The 15,453-nt window shown below is 38.0% G+C and overlaps 1 protein-coding gene and 1 pseudogene across 2 annotated transcripts; one reads left to right on the top strand and one right to left on the bottom strand.

Annotated features, from left to right (window-relative positions):
* Positions 1–1,332: 1,332 nt before the first annotated feature.
* LOC308415652 (embryonic testis differentiation protein-like) lies at positions 1,333–1,515 on the bottom strand (the record flags this gene model as incomplete). The annotated part of the gene is made up of 1 exon (XM_080910692.1): positions 1,333–1,515. The coding sequence occupies one exon, from the start codon at positions 1,513–1,515 to the stop codon at positions 1,333–1,335; it is 183 nt and encodes a 60-aa protein (XP_080766818.1).
* Positions 1,516–8,102: 6,587 nt separating this feature from the next.
* LOC308415996 (transformer-2 protein homolog beta-like) lies at positions 8,103–8,969 on the top strand (annotated as a pseudogene). Its single transcript has one exon. The product of its transcript is annotated as a transformer-2 protein homolog beta-like (transcript).
* Positions 8,970–15,453: the final 6,484 nt, after the last annotated feature.

Here is a 15,453-nt window from a genome sequence, read left to right as displayed (position 1 = left end):
GTCCTTCTCTCTTTCTTCCCCTTCACTTCCTTATCATATCTTTATTCCTGTTTTGTCTTGTCCTGTCCTGCCCTCTCTTAGATCTTACCTCCTTCTCTTTGTTCTCTCCTATCACCTCTTTAACAGTCTTCATTTTGTTTATCTTTCTGCTTTTTTCTTTTTCCTTTTCACTTCAATTTTTTCTCATTTCCCTATTTCCTGTTCATCTCCTTTCTCTTTTTCTGTCTTTTAACCTTATCTATCATCTCTAACCCATTTACACCTGGACCAGAGTTGAGTCTGACACATAGGACCTGGGAGTGCACACTGGGGGTTCTCAGTGAGTAGACAGTTCTGTGCTCACTGGAAAAGGGTTCTTTTTGCCTAGAGAAAAAGTCATGTCCCTGGCAGTAACATTCAGGTTGTATGGGCAGAGGGCAGAGCACCCAGAACAGCCTCAGAAGATCTCCTACACATGAGCTTACAAAGGCATAAGTAAGACACTGCCATCAGAACTCAAAGCTTGCTGAAGAAAAAGCCAAACACTCAGAAGCAATTTTCTTCCTGAGCCCAAGGGCCTGCAGATCTATAGGAGGAACAGACACCAGTCACTAACAAGACCACATATAATCACAGATATCAAGATGTCAAGAGGAAAGAGAAATAACTTAGGCAATACAAACAAAGACATCTTGGCAACATTAGGATCAGCTCTGCTACCTAGCAAGTAGTAGATTACCAAACACTCTAGAGAAATGAGGCTCAACTATCAGAAACTATGACTTTATGAAATTCTAAAGAAAATGGATGCATCTAGAGAATGTCATCCTGAGTGAGATAACCAGTCACAAAAGAACAGACATAATATGCAGTCACTGATAATTGGATACTAACCCCAGGAACTATATATAATTCAAAAAAAAGAAAAAAAAATAAGAAAAGAAAAAAACCATTATGCTCAATTATTACACAGCAAGAAAACTTTGATTAATTCCAGGTTACATCCTGTTTTACATGTACTCTATGCTCATTGTAACTATCAAGATCATAATGCACAGTACTAAACCTTTAAGAAAAAACATCATTGACAAAATTATATTTGAATACTTTTATGCAAAATGCTTAAAATTTGTACATTTATCTTTGTTTTTTAAAATAAATTTTTTTAACAAAAATTTTAAAAAAGAAATGAAAAAAAAAAGAAACACAATGTACCAAAAGCAGTTGAAATGAAGAATAGTTTAATGACTGAAATATCAGTGTGGCTTGTTTTTTAATTATCATTAAGTCATTCATTTTGAGTGGACATAAACATGAATTTTGTAATTGCCATTTTAGTCTAGAGGGGGCACTTTACTTTAGTGTCCAAACCCATTCTGACAAATCCATATTGTTTTTGGGCTTCCCCAGCTGCCTCTCAATCAAATACATCAGAATATTGTTGGAGGGCTTCTGGTATTTTAACGTTTTCGCTGGAACTACTTCCATATTCTGTTCTGGTGGCCTATGAACAGCTTCAGAATTTTCTTTATCCATGACTGGGATTATTCAATGGCCTCAAGGGAACAGAAAAAGCCTGAGAAGGCAAATGAAACAAAATAATCAGTTCAGCCCAGAGGCCTCTTTTGACTGCCTTCTTAACTTTTTGTCTGTCAGTTTCTCAAACATAAATGCAACATGCCTGAAACAAATGAAATTGCTTTGAGACACAATCTAATTAGCAGTGTCCCACTTATCATAGTCCACATTACCATATTTCACATGACCATATTTCATATCCGGACATATACTTTGATTACATTGATGTATGTTCAGAAGCTCTATTCTGTTATAGTATCTTTTTAAAAGACAGTGTGTGTGTGTTTGTGTGTGTGTGTGTGTGTGTGTCTGTGTGTCTGTGTGTGAAAGAGAGAGAGAGAGAGAGAGAGAGAGAGAGAGAGAGAGAGAGAGAGAGAGAGAGAAACAGATGGACAGAGACAGAAACAAAGAAGGACAGAGAAATCACAGAATAACCACAATATCATTGTGAGAATAAGAGAATAATCGTTGCAGAAACTGGTTGAGCAAACTTGATAGCCCTCAATTCCTCCTTCTTTTACCAAATAAAACCCTTATGACTCATGCTAACTACTATATTTCTCTATTTTTCTGGTTATAAAAATCAGGGTATTTCAGGTTTCTCTTTGCCTCTGTCAAAGATAAAGTTAGAGAAAAACCAGTATACAGGTTTCCAAAGTAAAGGGATGGAATTTCTTGGATTCTACTGACTCATTTAGATATTTAGGTTGATTTAAACAGGAAGAATCACATTACAAACAGGACTTCCCTTTCTGTAGATTGTCAAGAGAGCTTTTCCCTTGGATTTCCAATGTATTTACAGTTACATTTACTAGGGTGACTGCTAAAACAAAGCCAATAACAACATATTATGTTACTGGTTGATATAAAATGGCAAAATGTATTGAAATTTTATGTTTGGAAATCCATATGTTATTACTCAAGAGAATATTGTAGAAATAAATTTATCCTTAGGAAACATAAAACCAGATGAAGAAATGTTCAATTATGACTAGGAAATTAATGGAAAGGTGTATACATAATATATATTGGTAGTAAAAATCAACAATCATTGAGGAACATGGTAAGCCTTCCTCTACATAGTATGGGTGCTGTCACTTTTTGTTCAATGTGAAAAGCACTATACTATGTAAAGCACTGCTCACAATCTTCTTCATAATAATATACTGCAAATATATCCTCTAGCCTTTACAGTATGTCCATGCTACTTGAATGCTTGCCTAATTCTTCAATCTTAGGATATAACTAATTTTATAACACTACACATTTCTATAAGATCATGTGCTCTAATTAACCTTCTGTTTTATGATAATTTTTAACCTTTGTAAGATTTTAAACTCATCCCATTTTTCTGGCTTATATTAGTACACTCCTCTAGGTACTTGAAACATTTTTCTTGTAATACACAGAAATAAAAATAATGATTATCAATAAGAGGGAATCTATATCTTCTTAGAAAGGCTGTGCTTGAGGACCAGACACTTAGGCACATTCCTACCAGTATCAGCCAAGAACCTAAGGTACATGGCCTGGTAAGGTTTTTCTCTGAGTAATCAAAGCTCAGAGAGTTCTTGCCAGTGCTTGTGGCAAAGGTTTTTTTCCAGCCTAGGAATCTGTCAGAGATTATTATGATCTGCCTGGGAAAGGTGAAGATTAACTTCAGAGGCATATTTAAACCTGAACCAGAGGTGAGCCTGACACATAGGTCCAGGGAGGGCACACTAGGAGTTTGCAGTGAATGGAGAGTTCTGCGCTCCCAGGTAAAGGGTCCTTTTGACCTAGAGAAAGATACAAGTTTGCCAGTAGTATTTAGGATCTGTGAGCAGAGGGCTGACCACAACAGCAAGTATTGGATTACCAAACACTCTATAAAAACAAGGATCAGACTTGAAGTCATACTTCACGATAATGATTGAGATTTTAGAGAAGAATATGAATAACTCTTAAACAACTGCAGGAGAACACAAGTAAAAAATAGAATCTATTAAATAGGAAACAAAAAAATAAATCATTCAAAGAACTATAGGAAAACACAACCAAACAGCAGAAGGAATTAAAAATGGAAGTAGAAAGTATAAATAAAATACAAAAATCGACCGCTCTGGAGATAGTTAACTCAAAATAAGAAATCAGGAGTTACAGATGGGAGCATCAGCAACAGACCAAAAGAGATGGAAGAGAGAATCTTACTCTTCCTCTTCCCTCCTCTCTTCACATTCGACTTCATCTTTCTTTTTACTCATTTATCCCCTCCATTCAGATCACACCTTTCCTCATTCTCCTTTAATTGTGCTTTTTTGAACTCCATAAACTTCCCTCTTTATCCTGCCCCCTCTCTACCTTCCCATTCGCTACTCACTCTGCCTCCCTTTTCTGTCGTCTTTAAGACACCCTCTTTCCTTTCTTGCCACCTTTGACCCTCTTTTATTGTTTCTTCCTGTTTCTCCAATCACCTATTTCCCTTTCTCCTCTTACTCCACATAACACTTTCTTCTTCTCCTTCCCACTTTTTTCACCTGTGCCTCCTCCTTATTTAGTCTATTCTTTCCTATTCAATTTTTCTTCTTTCAACCACATCTTCTCCTCTTTCTACTGTTACATCTCACTCCAATTAATTCTCACTGTTTCAACTCCCCGTCTCTTCCCTACTCTCTCCACTTCCTTCTTTTCATCACACTCCCCTTCCATCTGCCCTTCTTTCACACCATCTGACATTCCTTTCCCTCCTCTTCTTCACCCCTCACATTCCCTCTCATCCTCTTTCCTCTTTTCACCACATTCAAAATCCTGCCCCTCAATTTTTCCTAATTTTTTAACTAGTTTTCTCTGTCCACTGTTCTAATTTCTCCTCTTCCCTCTTCCTTGCTTACTCTCCCTTTTTTCCTTCTCTTCCCCCCTTTGATTTCCACTTTTTTAAAGCTTTCTTACTTCTTAAATTCCTGATTTCCTACATTTCTCTTCACTGATCTAGATGTCCTCCTCCTATTTCCTACTTTCTACAGTTTAATACTCCCCACATCTTCTCCATATTCTTCACATTTAATCTGTAGTCCTCCAATTTTTTTCTGCTTCTATTTTTGCTCCCTTTCTCCCTACTTCTCCCCTTCATTGATTTTTATGCAATCCTCTTAACTCCTGTTTTCTATTTGCCTGCTCTCTCCTTCTTTTGGTCTCATCTCCAGAAATTTCTTCTCTCATATCCCCTCTTTTCAAGTATTACTTTTGTTTATAATTCAATTTTTTTCTTTTTTCCTTTATCTCCTCTGTCATTTACCATTACCTTTCATTTCTTCATTTTCCAAATGTCCTCTTCCTCCTCTTCCATTATCTCCTATATTCAGTCCTCCCACCCCTTTACACCACATTCTCTGTACTTCCTTCCTTCCTTCCCTATCTTCCCTTTTTTCGGCTTCCTCCTCTTCCTTCCTACAACCTCAGACACCCTCCATCTGCTTTGCTTCTCCCTCATTTTTCTTATCCTGGTGTTTTCCCCTTCATCCTAGCTGATCCTTGATCACTTTCCTCATTCTTAATTCATCCTCAGTTTGCTCTACTCTTTGTCTTCTTCCTTTCTTCATCCAGATCTCCTTTTGTTTCCTACCCTTTAACATGTTCTCAGTTTAATTCATTTTTCCTCTACCAACTTCCTTACTCCACCTTCCCCATCCGACCAATTCCAATTCTCTTTTTTCTTTCAACCATTTCCTCTTCTGTCCTCTTCCTCATTCTTTCTTCTCCTTCTCTTCCCTCCTCACCCTTCCTCATATTCCCTTATTCTCCTTTCCATTGCAGCTTCCATTTTTTTTTCTGTATTCATCTAATTTCAACTTCCCTCCACTCTACCCTTGTCTCACCTCCCTTGCAAACTCTGTAATGACTTATCGACCTTTTTCTCTTCTCTTCAGCCGTTTTCTCACCCCCATCATGCAGCCTGCATCATCTTATCTAATCTTCCCTATACACTACACTACTTTCCTGTTTTTTTCTTTACAACTCTCATTCCTCCTCTTCCTTTAAGACAACAGCCTTTTTTCTCCGATTGTTTGCATGTTTTCCTTTTTATTCCTTCCATCTGTGAAAGGTAGTGCTCAGAGTTCAGCTTCTACAGCAATTTTACAACTGGAACAGAAGTCAGCCAGACATATAGGATCAGAGAGTGCACCCTAGAAGTTCTCAGTGATTACAGAGTTATTTGCTCACTGTTAAAGGCTCATTTTGACCGAGAGAATGAGCTAATAGTACTCAAGACTGGTGTTCTGAGGGCTGAGCTCCTGGAATAGCTTCAAAAGAGCTCTCACACCTGAGCTCACAAGACAGAACTGAGTCACTGCCACCAGAACTCACAGCTTACCCACAAAAAAGCCTAACACTCAGAAGCAATTTTCTTCCTGAGTCCATGGGCCCACAGTTCCATGGGGGAAACAGGCAGAAGACACTGTCAACAAGACCACATATAATCACAGATAAGAAGATGGCAAGAGGAAAGCAAATGAACTTAACCAATGAAAACCAAGACAACCTGGCATGAATAGGACCCAGAACTCCCACCACAGCAAGTAGTGGATTGCCAAACACTCCAGAAAAATGAGGGCCTGACTTGAAATCACATTTCACAATGATGATAGTGATGTTGGAGTTGCACATAAATAACTCCTTAAACAACTACAGGAGAACACACATAAACAAATAGAACCTCCTACAGAGGAAACACATAAAGCACTCAAAGAATAGCAGGAATACACAATCAAACAGCAGGAGGAATTAGAAATGAAAATATAAACAATAAAGAAATTACAAAAAGAGGCAACACTTGATATATTTAAATCTAAGAAGAAATCAGGAGTCACAGAATCAAGCATCACCAACAGACTACAAAAGATGGAAGAGAGAATCTTATACTTTCTCTTTCCTCTTTCCTTCACTTTCCACTTCTCACCTCTTCTTTCTTTTTATTTTCTTCTCTTATCACCTCTATTTGGATCTCCCCTTTCATAATTCCACTTTTCTTTTCATTTTTCTCCTCCATACACTTCCCACGTTTTCCTGCCCTCCTCTCCTTCATGTCATTCTGTACTCATGCTACCTCCCTGCTCTGACATCTCTAAGAAACTTTCCTCCCTCACTTGTCACCTTTATCTACTGCCTATTTTTGTACAATGTTTCTTTGATCTCCTCTCACCCTTTCCTCTTCCTCCATCACACATTCCTCTACTTCCTTTTTCCTATTCACCTCCATCTCTCCTTATTTAATTTATTCTTTCCTATTCACATTTTCCTTCTACCTCATCTACTGCATTCTCTCCTCTTACCTCACCCCACCAATTAAGTCTTTTCTTCTGTTCCAACTCTCTGTCTCTTCCCACCTTTCCCTACATCCTTTTTTCTATCTCTCTTTCCATGTATTTTTCTCCCAATCATTTGACATTCTTCTTCCCTTCCCTAATTCACACCTCACATTCTCTCGAATCCTTACTTTTTTTCTCACTACATTCAAATTTTCTTCAGTCTCCTATTAAATTTTGGCTACTCAATTTCTCTTTCCTCTGTGCTCTTTTATCCTCTTTTCTCTGCCTCCCTTTCTCTACCATTTTTCTTCCTCCTCCTTCTATTTCCACCTCCTTCTTAAACCTAGTTACCTCTTAACTTCCCCATTTCCTACATTTCTCTTCACTCATCTTGATGTAGCCCTCCTATTCCCTACTTCCTATAGTTCTCTACTTCCCAGATCTTCTCCATCTTCTTCCCTTTTCTTTATTCCCGCTATAATTTTATTCTTCTGTCCTTCTCCCTTTCTTTACCTCCTTCCTCACTTTTCATCCTATCCTCTTTACACCTGTTTTTGCTTTCCCTGCTCTCTCCTCTCTTACATTTTATTTTCTGCTCTTTCTTCTTTCATGTCAAATCTTTTCAAGTTTTCCTTTTATTATCTTTTCAGTATTTTACTTCTTTTTCTTTTCACTTCACATCTTTTCTTTTTTCTACATTTCATCTTCATCTACTTTCTCTTCTTCTGTCCTTTATCCTTATTTATTATCTCTTCATTTGCCAAAGGTCCTCTTACCTCCTCTTCCACTTTCTCCCTTCGTCATTTCTCCCACCAATCCACATATCCTTCTTTGATCCTCCATTCTCCCCATTTTCCCTTTCTTTTGGCTTGCTCCTCCCTCTTCCTCCCTCATCAGACACTCTCCATCTGCTTTTTTTTCTCTTCTTTCTTCTTCCTGCCTGTTTTTTCCTTCTTCTAATCTACCCTTTCTGCATTCTCTCAGCCTGCTTACTCTCACCCCACTCATGAAGCCTTTACCTTCTTGTCTCATATGCCAGATGCACTACTCCATTTTTATCTGCTTCCTTTCTCAACTCTCCTTCCTCCTCTCCCTTTAAGACAACAGACTTAGACTGGTGCGGAGGTGGTGTGGAGCGTCTCGGCTTTGAACTACTCTCAAAGTGTGGCCTTGCTCGAGGCTGCAGCAGAGCCTCTGTAAGGAAGGCGGGAGCTCGACAGCTTCAGTAAGGGCCAGCAGTGGTGACAGCAACCCAGAGTCATGAGCGACAGCGGAGAGCAGAACTTCAGCGAGCAGGAATCCCGTTCTGCTTCCCAAAGTGGAAGTGCTCATGGATCGGGGAAATCTGCATGGCATACACCTGCAAGGTCTCGCTCCAAGGAAGATTCAAGGTGTTCTAGATCAAAGTCAAGATCCATATCTGAATCTAGGTCTAGATCAAGAAGAAGTTCAAGAAGGCATTATACAAGGTCAAGATCATGATCTCTCTCTCATAGACGATCCCGGAGCAGGTCTTACAGCCGAGATTATCGCAGACGCCACAGCCACAACCATTCTCCCATGTCTGCTCGGAGGCATCATGTTGGGAACCGGGCAAATCCTGACCCAAACTGTTGTCTTGGAGTGTTTGGATTGAGCTTATACACCACAGAAAGAGATCTAAGAGATGTGTTCTCTAAATACGGCGCCATTGCTGATGTGTCTATTGTGTATGACCAGCAGTCTAGAAGGTCAATAGGATTTGCCTTTGTATAATTTGAAAATGTAGATGATGCCAAGGAAGCTAATAAACGTGGCAATGGAATGGAGCTCGATGGATGTCAAATTAGGGTCGATTTCTCTATAACAAAAAGGCCCCATACCCCAACACCAGGAATTTATATGGGGAGACCCACTTACTGCAGTTCACGGCGCCTGGACTATTATGATAGAGGATATGATCGGGGTTATGATGATCGGGAGTATTATAGCAGATCATACAGAGGAGGTGGAGGAGGAGGAAGGAGATGGAGAGCACCTCAAGACAGGGATCAGCTTTACAGAAGGTGGTAACCTTCTCCTTACTACAGTCGTGGAGAATACAGGTCTTGTTCTCGATCACGATCCTACTCCCCTTGTCGCTATTAAAGCCTGAAGTTGAAGGCTTTCTGAAACATGCCATAGAGCTGGGATATTGTTTGTGGGCAATATTTTCTATTGACTCCTGACTAAAAAGTGAACAGTGCCTAGTGAAGTTAGGTGACTTTTATACCTTTTATGAAGACTACTTTTGGTGGAGTTGAAATGCTGTTTTCATTCTGCATTTGTGTATTTCGGTGCTTTGTTCAAAGTTAAGTGTTTTCAGAAAAGTATGTTTTGCATGTATTTTTTACAGAACAGTCCAAATTTTGACTGCTGAGAAGTTTCTACTGTACAAAACTTCATTTAAAAGTTTTTTCTACTGAATCCAGGGTATTCTGATGATCGTCGCCTATGTGTAAAATGCTACAAGATGGCAAAAAGCAACAATAAACAAGTTTGGTTTTTACTTTTCTTTCTAAATATCAATGCTTAACAAGAACCATTTTTAAGTTATCAGTAAAATAAATAAATAAAAATAATTCTTTCAGGAAAAAAAGACAACAGACTTGCTTCTCTGTTTGCCTGTGTGTCCTCCATTTCACTCCTTCCATGGGTAAACTGCTAATTAATTTTGTAACCTACAATTACCTGATATCTTTCCTTTTATTTCCCCTTCCTTCCTCTGGACACTCACAGACTCTTTTCTCTTTCCCTCCATTTCCTCTTTCTTTTCTTCTTTCCTGCTCTTCCATTTTCATCATTATTACATCCTCTTTCCACTTTGTATTACTTACTTCTTCAATACTCTTCCTGCTTTGTTGTTCTTTCCTCTTCCCTGATCTTCCCCCACTCCTACTACTTCACTCTCTTTGGTCTTTCTTTCCTTCACTCCACATTCTTCCTACCTCACTGCTTTTTATCTTCTTCCCTTCTCCTTCCCCCATTAACTTCCCCCTTTCACCTACTCTTACTCCATCAACTTCCCTCCATCTCCTCTTTTCCTTCTTCCTTTTCTTACTTACATTTTCCTCCAATTATCTTCTCTCGTCTTCTGTACATCTTTTTTAAGTTTTCATTTCTTTCCTCCTATCTATTCTCTTCCCCATCCTGTTCTCTTTTCTTGTTCCATTTTTCTTTTCTTTTTTCTTTTGTCTTCTTCTTACTTCTCCCCATTCTTTCTTTTCATTCCACCCTTCGTTTTTCTATTCTCTCTTACTCCTCTTCCCCTGCAATGCTCACACTTCTTTCTCCTTTCTTTATTTTCCTCTATCCTCCAATTTCTTCCTAATTTCTGTCTTTTCTTCACTCCTTTGCCTCCCTTCTATTTTCTCCCCTTCCTGTTTCCTCTTCTTTCCTCCCCTCTCCTTTTCTCCCTTTCCTTTTATTTGCCTCTTTCTTACTTTTCTCTTCTTCATTTTCCTATTTTCCTCTCTACTTTCCAGTTCTTTTCTCCTTTGTAGATTGTTTTGAAGCTGTTCCTATTTTAATGTTAATTCTGTTTCCCCAAGAAGAGCAATTTAGTCACATGCTCATGAGGTGACTTCAGTTGTACCTTTCCATTTTTATTTGATAAATAAAGGAGAGATCCAGTGATTTAGCAAGAAAAAGTGAAATTTGCATTGTCCTAAATCTATTCCTATATTAATGTCAATTACACTTCCCCAAAAAGGGTTATCTATTTATGTGCTCAAGAGATCTCTGCATTTATACCTTCCAATTTTTATTTGGTAAATAAAGGAAATAGCCAGTTATTGGGCAGGGGGAAAGGAGGTGGATGGAGGGTTCAGGAGAAGCGTTTGGAGGAGGTTTTAATGAAGGAGAGGAAGTTGGAGATGAAACACATGGCATCAATAATGACAGTTTTATGGAGTCTCTTAGACAACAGTAGGCACCCAACTTATGGATAAGAACCCAACTTCCCTGAGTCTAAACTCCCTGTGAGGTAGGTTTTCTACAAACAAGTGAACAGGTTCGGACATCTATACCTTGGAGAGCCTTGCTTTGTTTATATCCCCATTTTCCCTCCAACCGCACATCTACACAGGGAACAAACAGACACACTGGGTTCCAAGCCTACAGGTTGCATGAGATCAATCGCACAAGAAAGGGCCCTAAATCAAACATTCCTTGCCTTAGAAAAGAAATTGCCAGTTGACCTCCAGACAATAAACATCCACAGGGTTATGAAGAATTAAAATGGCAACCCATTGATGTGGAAGAACTGAGGAAATTTAAGGAAAGCATTACAAAGTTTGGAATGCACTCCCCATTTGTAAAACAACTCCTCATTTCTTGGGCTAGTAAAATAGTATAATTCCCCAAGACTGGAGAGATATGGAAAGTGCAATACTAGAGCCTGCTGCAAATTTACAGAGGATCTCATGGTGGAGAGAAGAGGTAAGGGAGATAGCAGGACAAAATAGAGCCAGGAGTGGAGAAATTTTTGTAAATCAGCTGCTTGTGGAAGGTCACTTTGCTGAGGTAGAAGTGCAGGCTGTATATGATGAAGAAACTCTGGCATTATGTCGATGGTTAGCTTTAAAATCCTGCGACAAGATTGCAGAATCAGGGAAAAAAACTTGAACCATTCCTTCAAGTCATACAAGTTCCTAAAGAAACTTTCCCTGACTTTTGAAAATGGCTAACCTCAGCTGTGGAATGCAGTGTATCAGACTCAGCAGCAGGAAAGGCAACAATAGGATCCTTAGCATTTAGAAATGCAAATAATGAATGCAAAGATATAATCGGACTGCTGATTGCAAGGTTGGCATCAATGGAAGAATGTATTAGATATACTGCTGATGATGGATCCTGCTCACCTGATATACTAGGAGTAGTTGCCACTAGACAGCTAGAGATGACCCAATATTTCAAATGTTTTAATTGTGGTGAACAAGGTTATCTCATGTATGAATGCAAGAAAAATAAAAATAATACAGAAAAGGGGCCTATGCCTCCTGGAATATGTCAAAGATGTGGCAAAAACCAACACGTGATGAGGGAATGGAGAGCAAAAAAAGACAAATGGGGCAACACCCTGCCAAAAACTTCCAGGGGGGCTCTCACTGGCCACAATGACAGGCAGGGAGAGTTCTCTCTCTCAGAACAATTAAATGTCACTGATTAGAAAACAGATGTTCTGAGAGAAAACAAGGCTGAGGTGACTTCTGTAAACAATTTCAAAAGCCTTGAAGTGAGCCAAAAACATATATTTGGCAAACATCTATAGAAGATCAAAGAACCAAACTAAAATTACTAGTAAACACTATTGAAAATGAAGGAATTGTTGACACTGAAAGAGATGTCACCATCATCTCTCCAAAATCTTGGCCTGCAAGTTGGCTACTTCAAAAGGTAGATATACAATTTCAAGGTATTGGCATTTTAGCCTAAATAAAGCAAAACACCAAGTGGCTTAAATATATAGGACAAGAAGGTCAAATAGGAAAACTGATGACATATATTGTTCATATAGCCATTAACCTATGGGGAAGTGATTTATTACAGCAGTGGAAAACCCATATTAATATCCCCTCTCTTTCACTGTCTGGCCAGGAAAACTGTCAATCTGCTAATAAAGATTTCGAAATAGTCAGGAAACATTATCAAAGACAGATACAGACTGTTCAAGAAATTGCAGGATGCACATCTAGATCATATTGATCCAAAAATGGCCTACATCTTAGTCATTTTGCCTTCAACTCATTCTCCTACATGAATTCTTATGCAGAGAGAAGATTATATGTTAGAATTGATTTTTTGGCACATAAACACAGTGAGAAACTAAATACTGACAGTGAGGTCTCTGAATTGATAAAGAAGATTAAAATGAGACTTCGACAATTAATCTGAATGTATCCGGCTAAAATTGTGGTACCTTTTACTAATGCAGAAATTGCTTTCTTAAGGGCACAAGATGAATACTGGCAAAGAGCATGCAGTAATTTCTTGGAAGAGATTAACAACAGATACCCTAAAAGCAAGCGACTTCAGTTCATAAAAAGAAATAATTGGATTCTCCTAAGTATAATTAAGGGAACTCTAATATCTGGAGTCCCTACATTTTATACTGATGCCAGTAAGTCAGGAAAGGCAGGATATAAATCAGAAGATGTCAGTAAGTTGGCTAAGAGTCCTTATAAGTCACTTCAAAACTCTGAATTATACGTAATACTCATGGTGCTGTCAGATTTTCCTGTTTCTCTTAATACAGTAACTGACTCACAATATGCAGAAAGGGTTGTTTTACACATGGATACTGCTGAATTTATTCAGGATAATCCTGAATTTAATTCACTATTTATTCAGCTACAACAAATGATCAGAAATAGGAGTTATCCAATATGTATAACACACATAAGATCTCATACAAGTCTGCCAGAGCCTCTGGTGCAAGGTAATAATGAAATTGACTTGCTATGGATAGGATGTGTAATAAAGGCTTCTGAATTCCATAAAAACACCATGCTAACAGCAAAACTTTAAAGAAAAAATTCTGTATAATTCTTGGCAACAAGCTACAGAAATTGTGAGGCAAGATCCTAGTTTCTCATTATATAGTCAAACTCCATTGCCAACAGGAACTAACCCCAAAAGTACCCAAAAAAATGAAATTTGGCAGATGGATGTCTTCCACTTTACAGAGTTTGGTAAATTGAAATATGTGCACCACACTATAGACACATATTCAGGGAAGGGGGTGGAGGAGAAATGATAGATACAGTAATATTATGGAAGTTAGAGAAATAGAAATATGATAGGTTAGTAAATTTACTCTTAAACAAAATATTACATAGCTATATCTTATTAGTAGAAATAATTGTAATTGATATGAGGTTGAAGTTATACTATTTTCATTTGTATGGAATTCATTTAATACAAATCTAATATTTTCACTAGTATAATTTCTTATTGAACTAAAATCGACATCAATACTTTTACTTTCATATAGGCATAATGTCTATTCAGTACATTGGGAAATATAAGGCTTAGACCTAGTCCTGTAACTGCTATTTACACTGATTCAAGTTAATCAAACAAAAGAAAGTATTAGAATATTCCAATTAGAAATAGCCAAATGTAGTCAAGACTTTACAAAATCATTACTATATGCTTTGTGTAGATATATCATCTTCAAAGGCATCAGAATTTCACAGAAAATATTTACAGACATGTTTTATTAAGAATCATTTTACTAGAGACCTGTCTCCCCCTGACAGTACCCCTTCTTACATTCGAAGACGAAATTGAACATCGATGGATTCGCTCTAGTTGCGTCATGATAGCCACTAGACAAGAATTGCCTCATTCATCTACAGACAGTACTGTCCAGAAAGGGACACTTTTATAGAATAGTCGACTGATAATCTTTGACAACTCAAAATTATCAGCCCTTCAAATTTCTACATTACAAAGGTCTGTCAGATATGATCCAGGACCAGAAGGCTGAAGACTGATACTCCAATATTTGAAAGATGAGGGATAGTCTAAGTAAACAGCAATCTCTATAAATTGACTAGTTTTGGAAGCTGTGTTGTGTGCTTCTCAATATCATGTATTATTAGTCATTATGAGATTTCTGACATTGTACAAGAATGGGCGCCTCATAGCCCGACCAGCTTTTTGGCATTAAAAAGGTTAATATAGATCATTCAAAAGGTGACTTTCAGATGATATACAATCTAAAACTGAGATATAAATTAGACCTAGAAATATATCTTTCCATATTGAAAAGGGGCTTTATTTAACAGACAAAATTGATAGGCAAGATGTTAAGGCTGTCTTATACTTTATAAATTGTAAAATGGTAATAGTTATATTCATCTTATAGCTGAAAAAAAACTTTAACTGGACAAAAAGGAGGAAATGTAGATTGTCCTGAAGCTATTCCTATCTTAATGTTTATTCCACTTCCCCAAGAATGGCTATCTAGCCATGAGGAGACTGCATTTGTACCTTCCCATTTTCATTTGTTAAATGAAGGAAAGAACCATTTATTGGGTAGGGGGGAAGGGAGGTGCAAAGAGGAGACTGGAGAAGGGGTCAGAGGAGGTTTTAGTTAAAAACAGGAAGATGGAGATGGAACACGTGACATTGAAAATGGCAAGTTTTAAGGGATCTCTTAGCTGGGGAATAGAGAGAGTAGTGGGATTCTGCCCAATCTAGGTGGTTTGATTGTATTTCTAATTACTGTCTGGTGTTTTCATTTAATGGCTAGCTAGGGTTGAAAATCATTGCAACACCCCACCTTTCTCTTTTTTCTTTCCTCCTTTTCACTTCTCCCTTTCTTTCTCTTTTCATCCTTGCCCCCTTTTACTTCTTTCTTCTATTTAATATTTTTCCTTTACCTGTTCCTTTCTCACATCATCTTCACCTCCCTCTTCCTTTGTTGACTCTTTCCTTGTCTTCTATATTCTCATCTCTCCTTGCTATTCCTTTTTCTTCCTCCTTGTAATTTCTCTCTTCATCATCTTCATCACTCTTTTCCTACTCCTTACAGTTGATTGTTTCTCCTCCATCTTATTCCTTCACAGTTACCTTCTTTTGCCTT

Source organism: Micromys minutus (genome assembly GCF_963924665.1).
Source record: "Micromys minutus genome assembly, chromosome: X".
Classification (NCBI taxonomy): domain Eukaryota; kingdom Metazoa; phylum Chordata; class Mammalia; order Rodentia; family Muridae; genus Micromys; species Micromys minutus.
The sequence above is the reverse complement of the archived record's forward strand: the minus strand, read 5'-3'. Positions and strand labels throughout refer to the sequence as shown.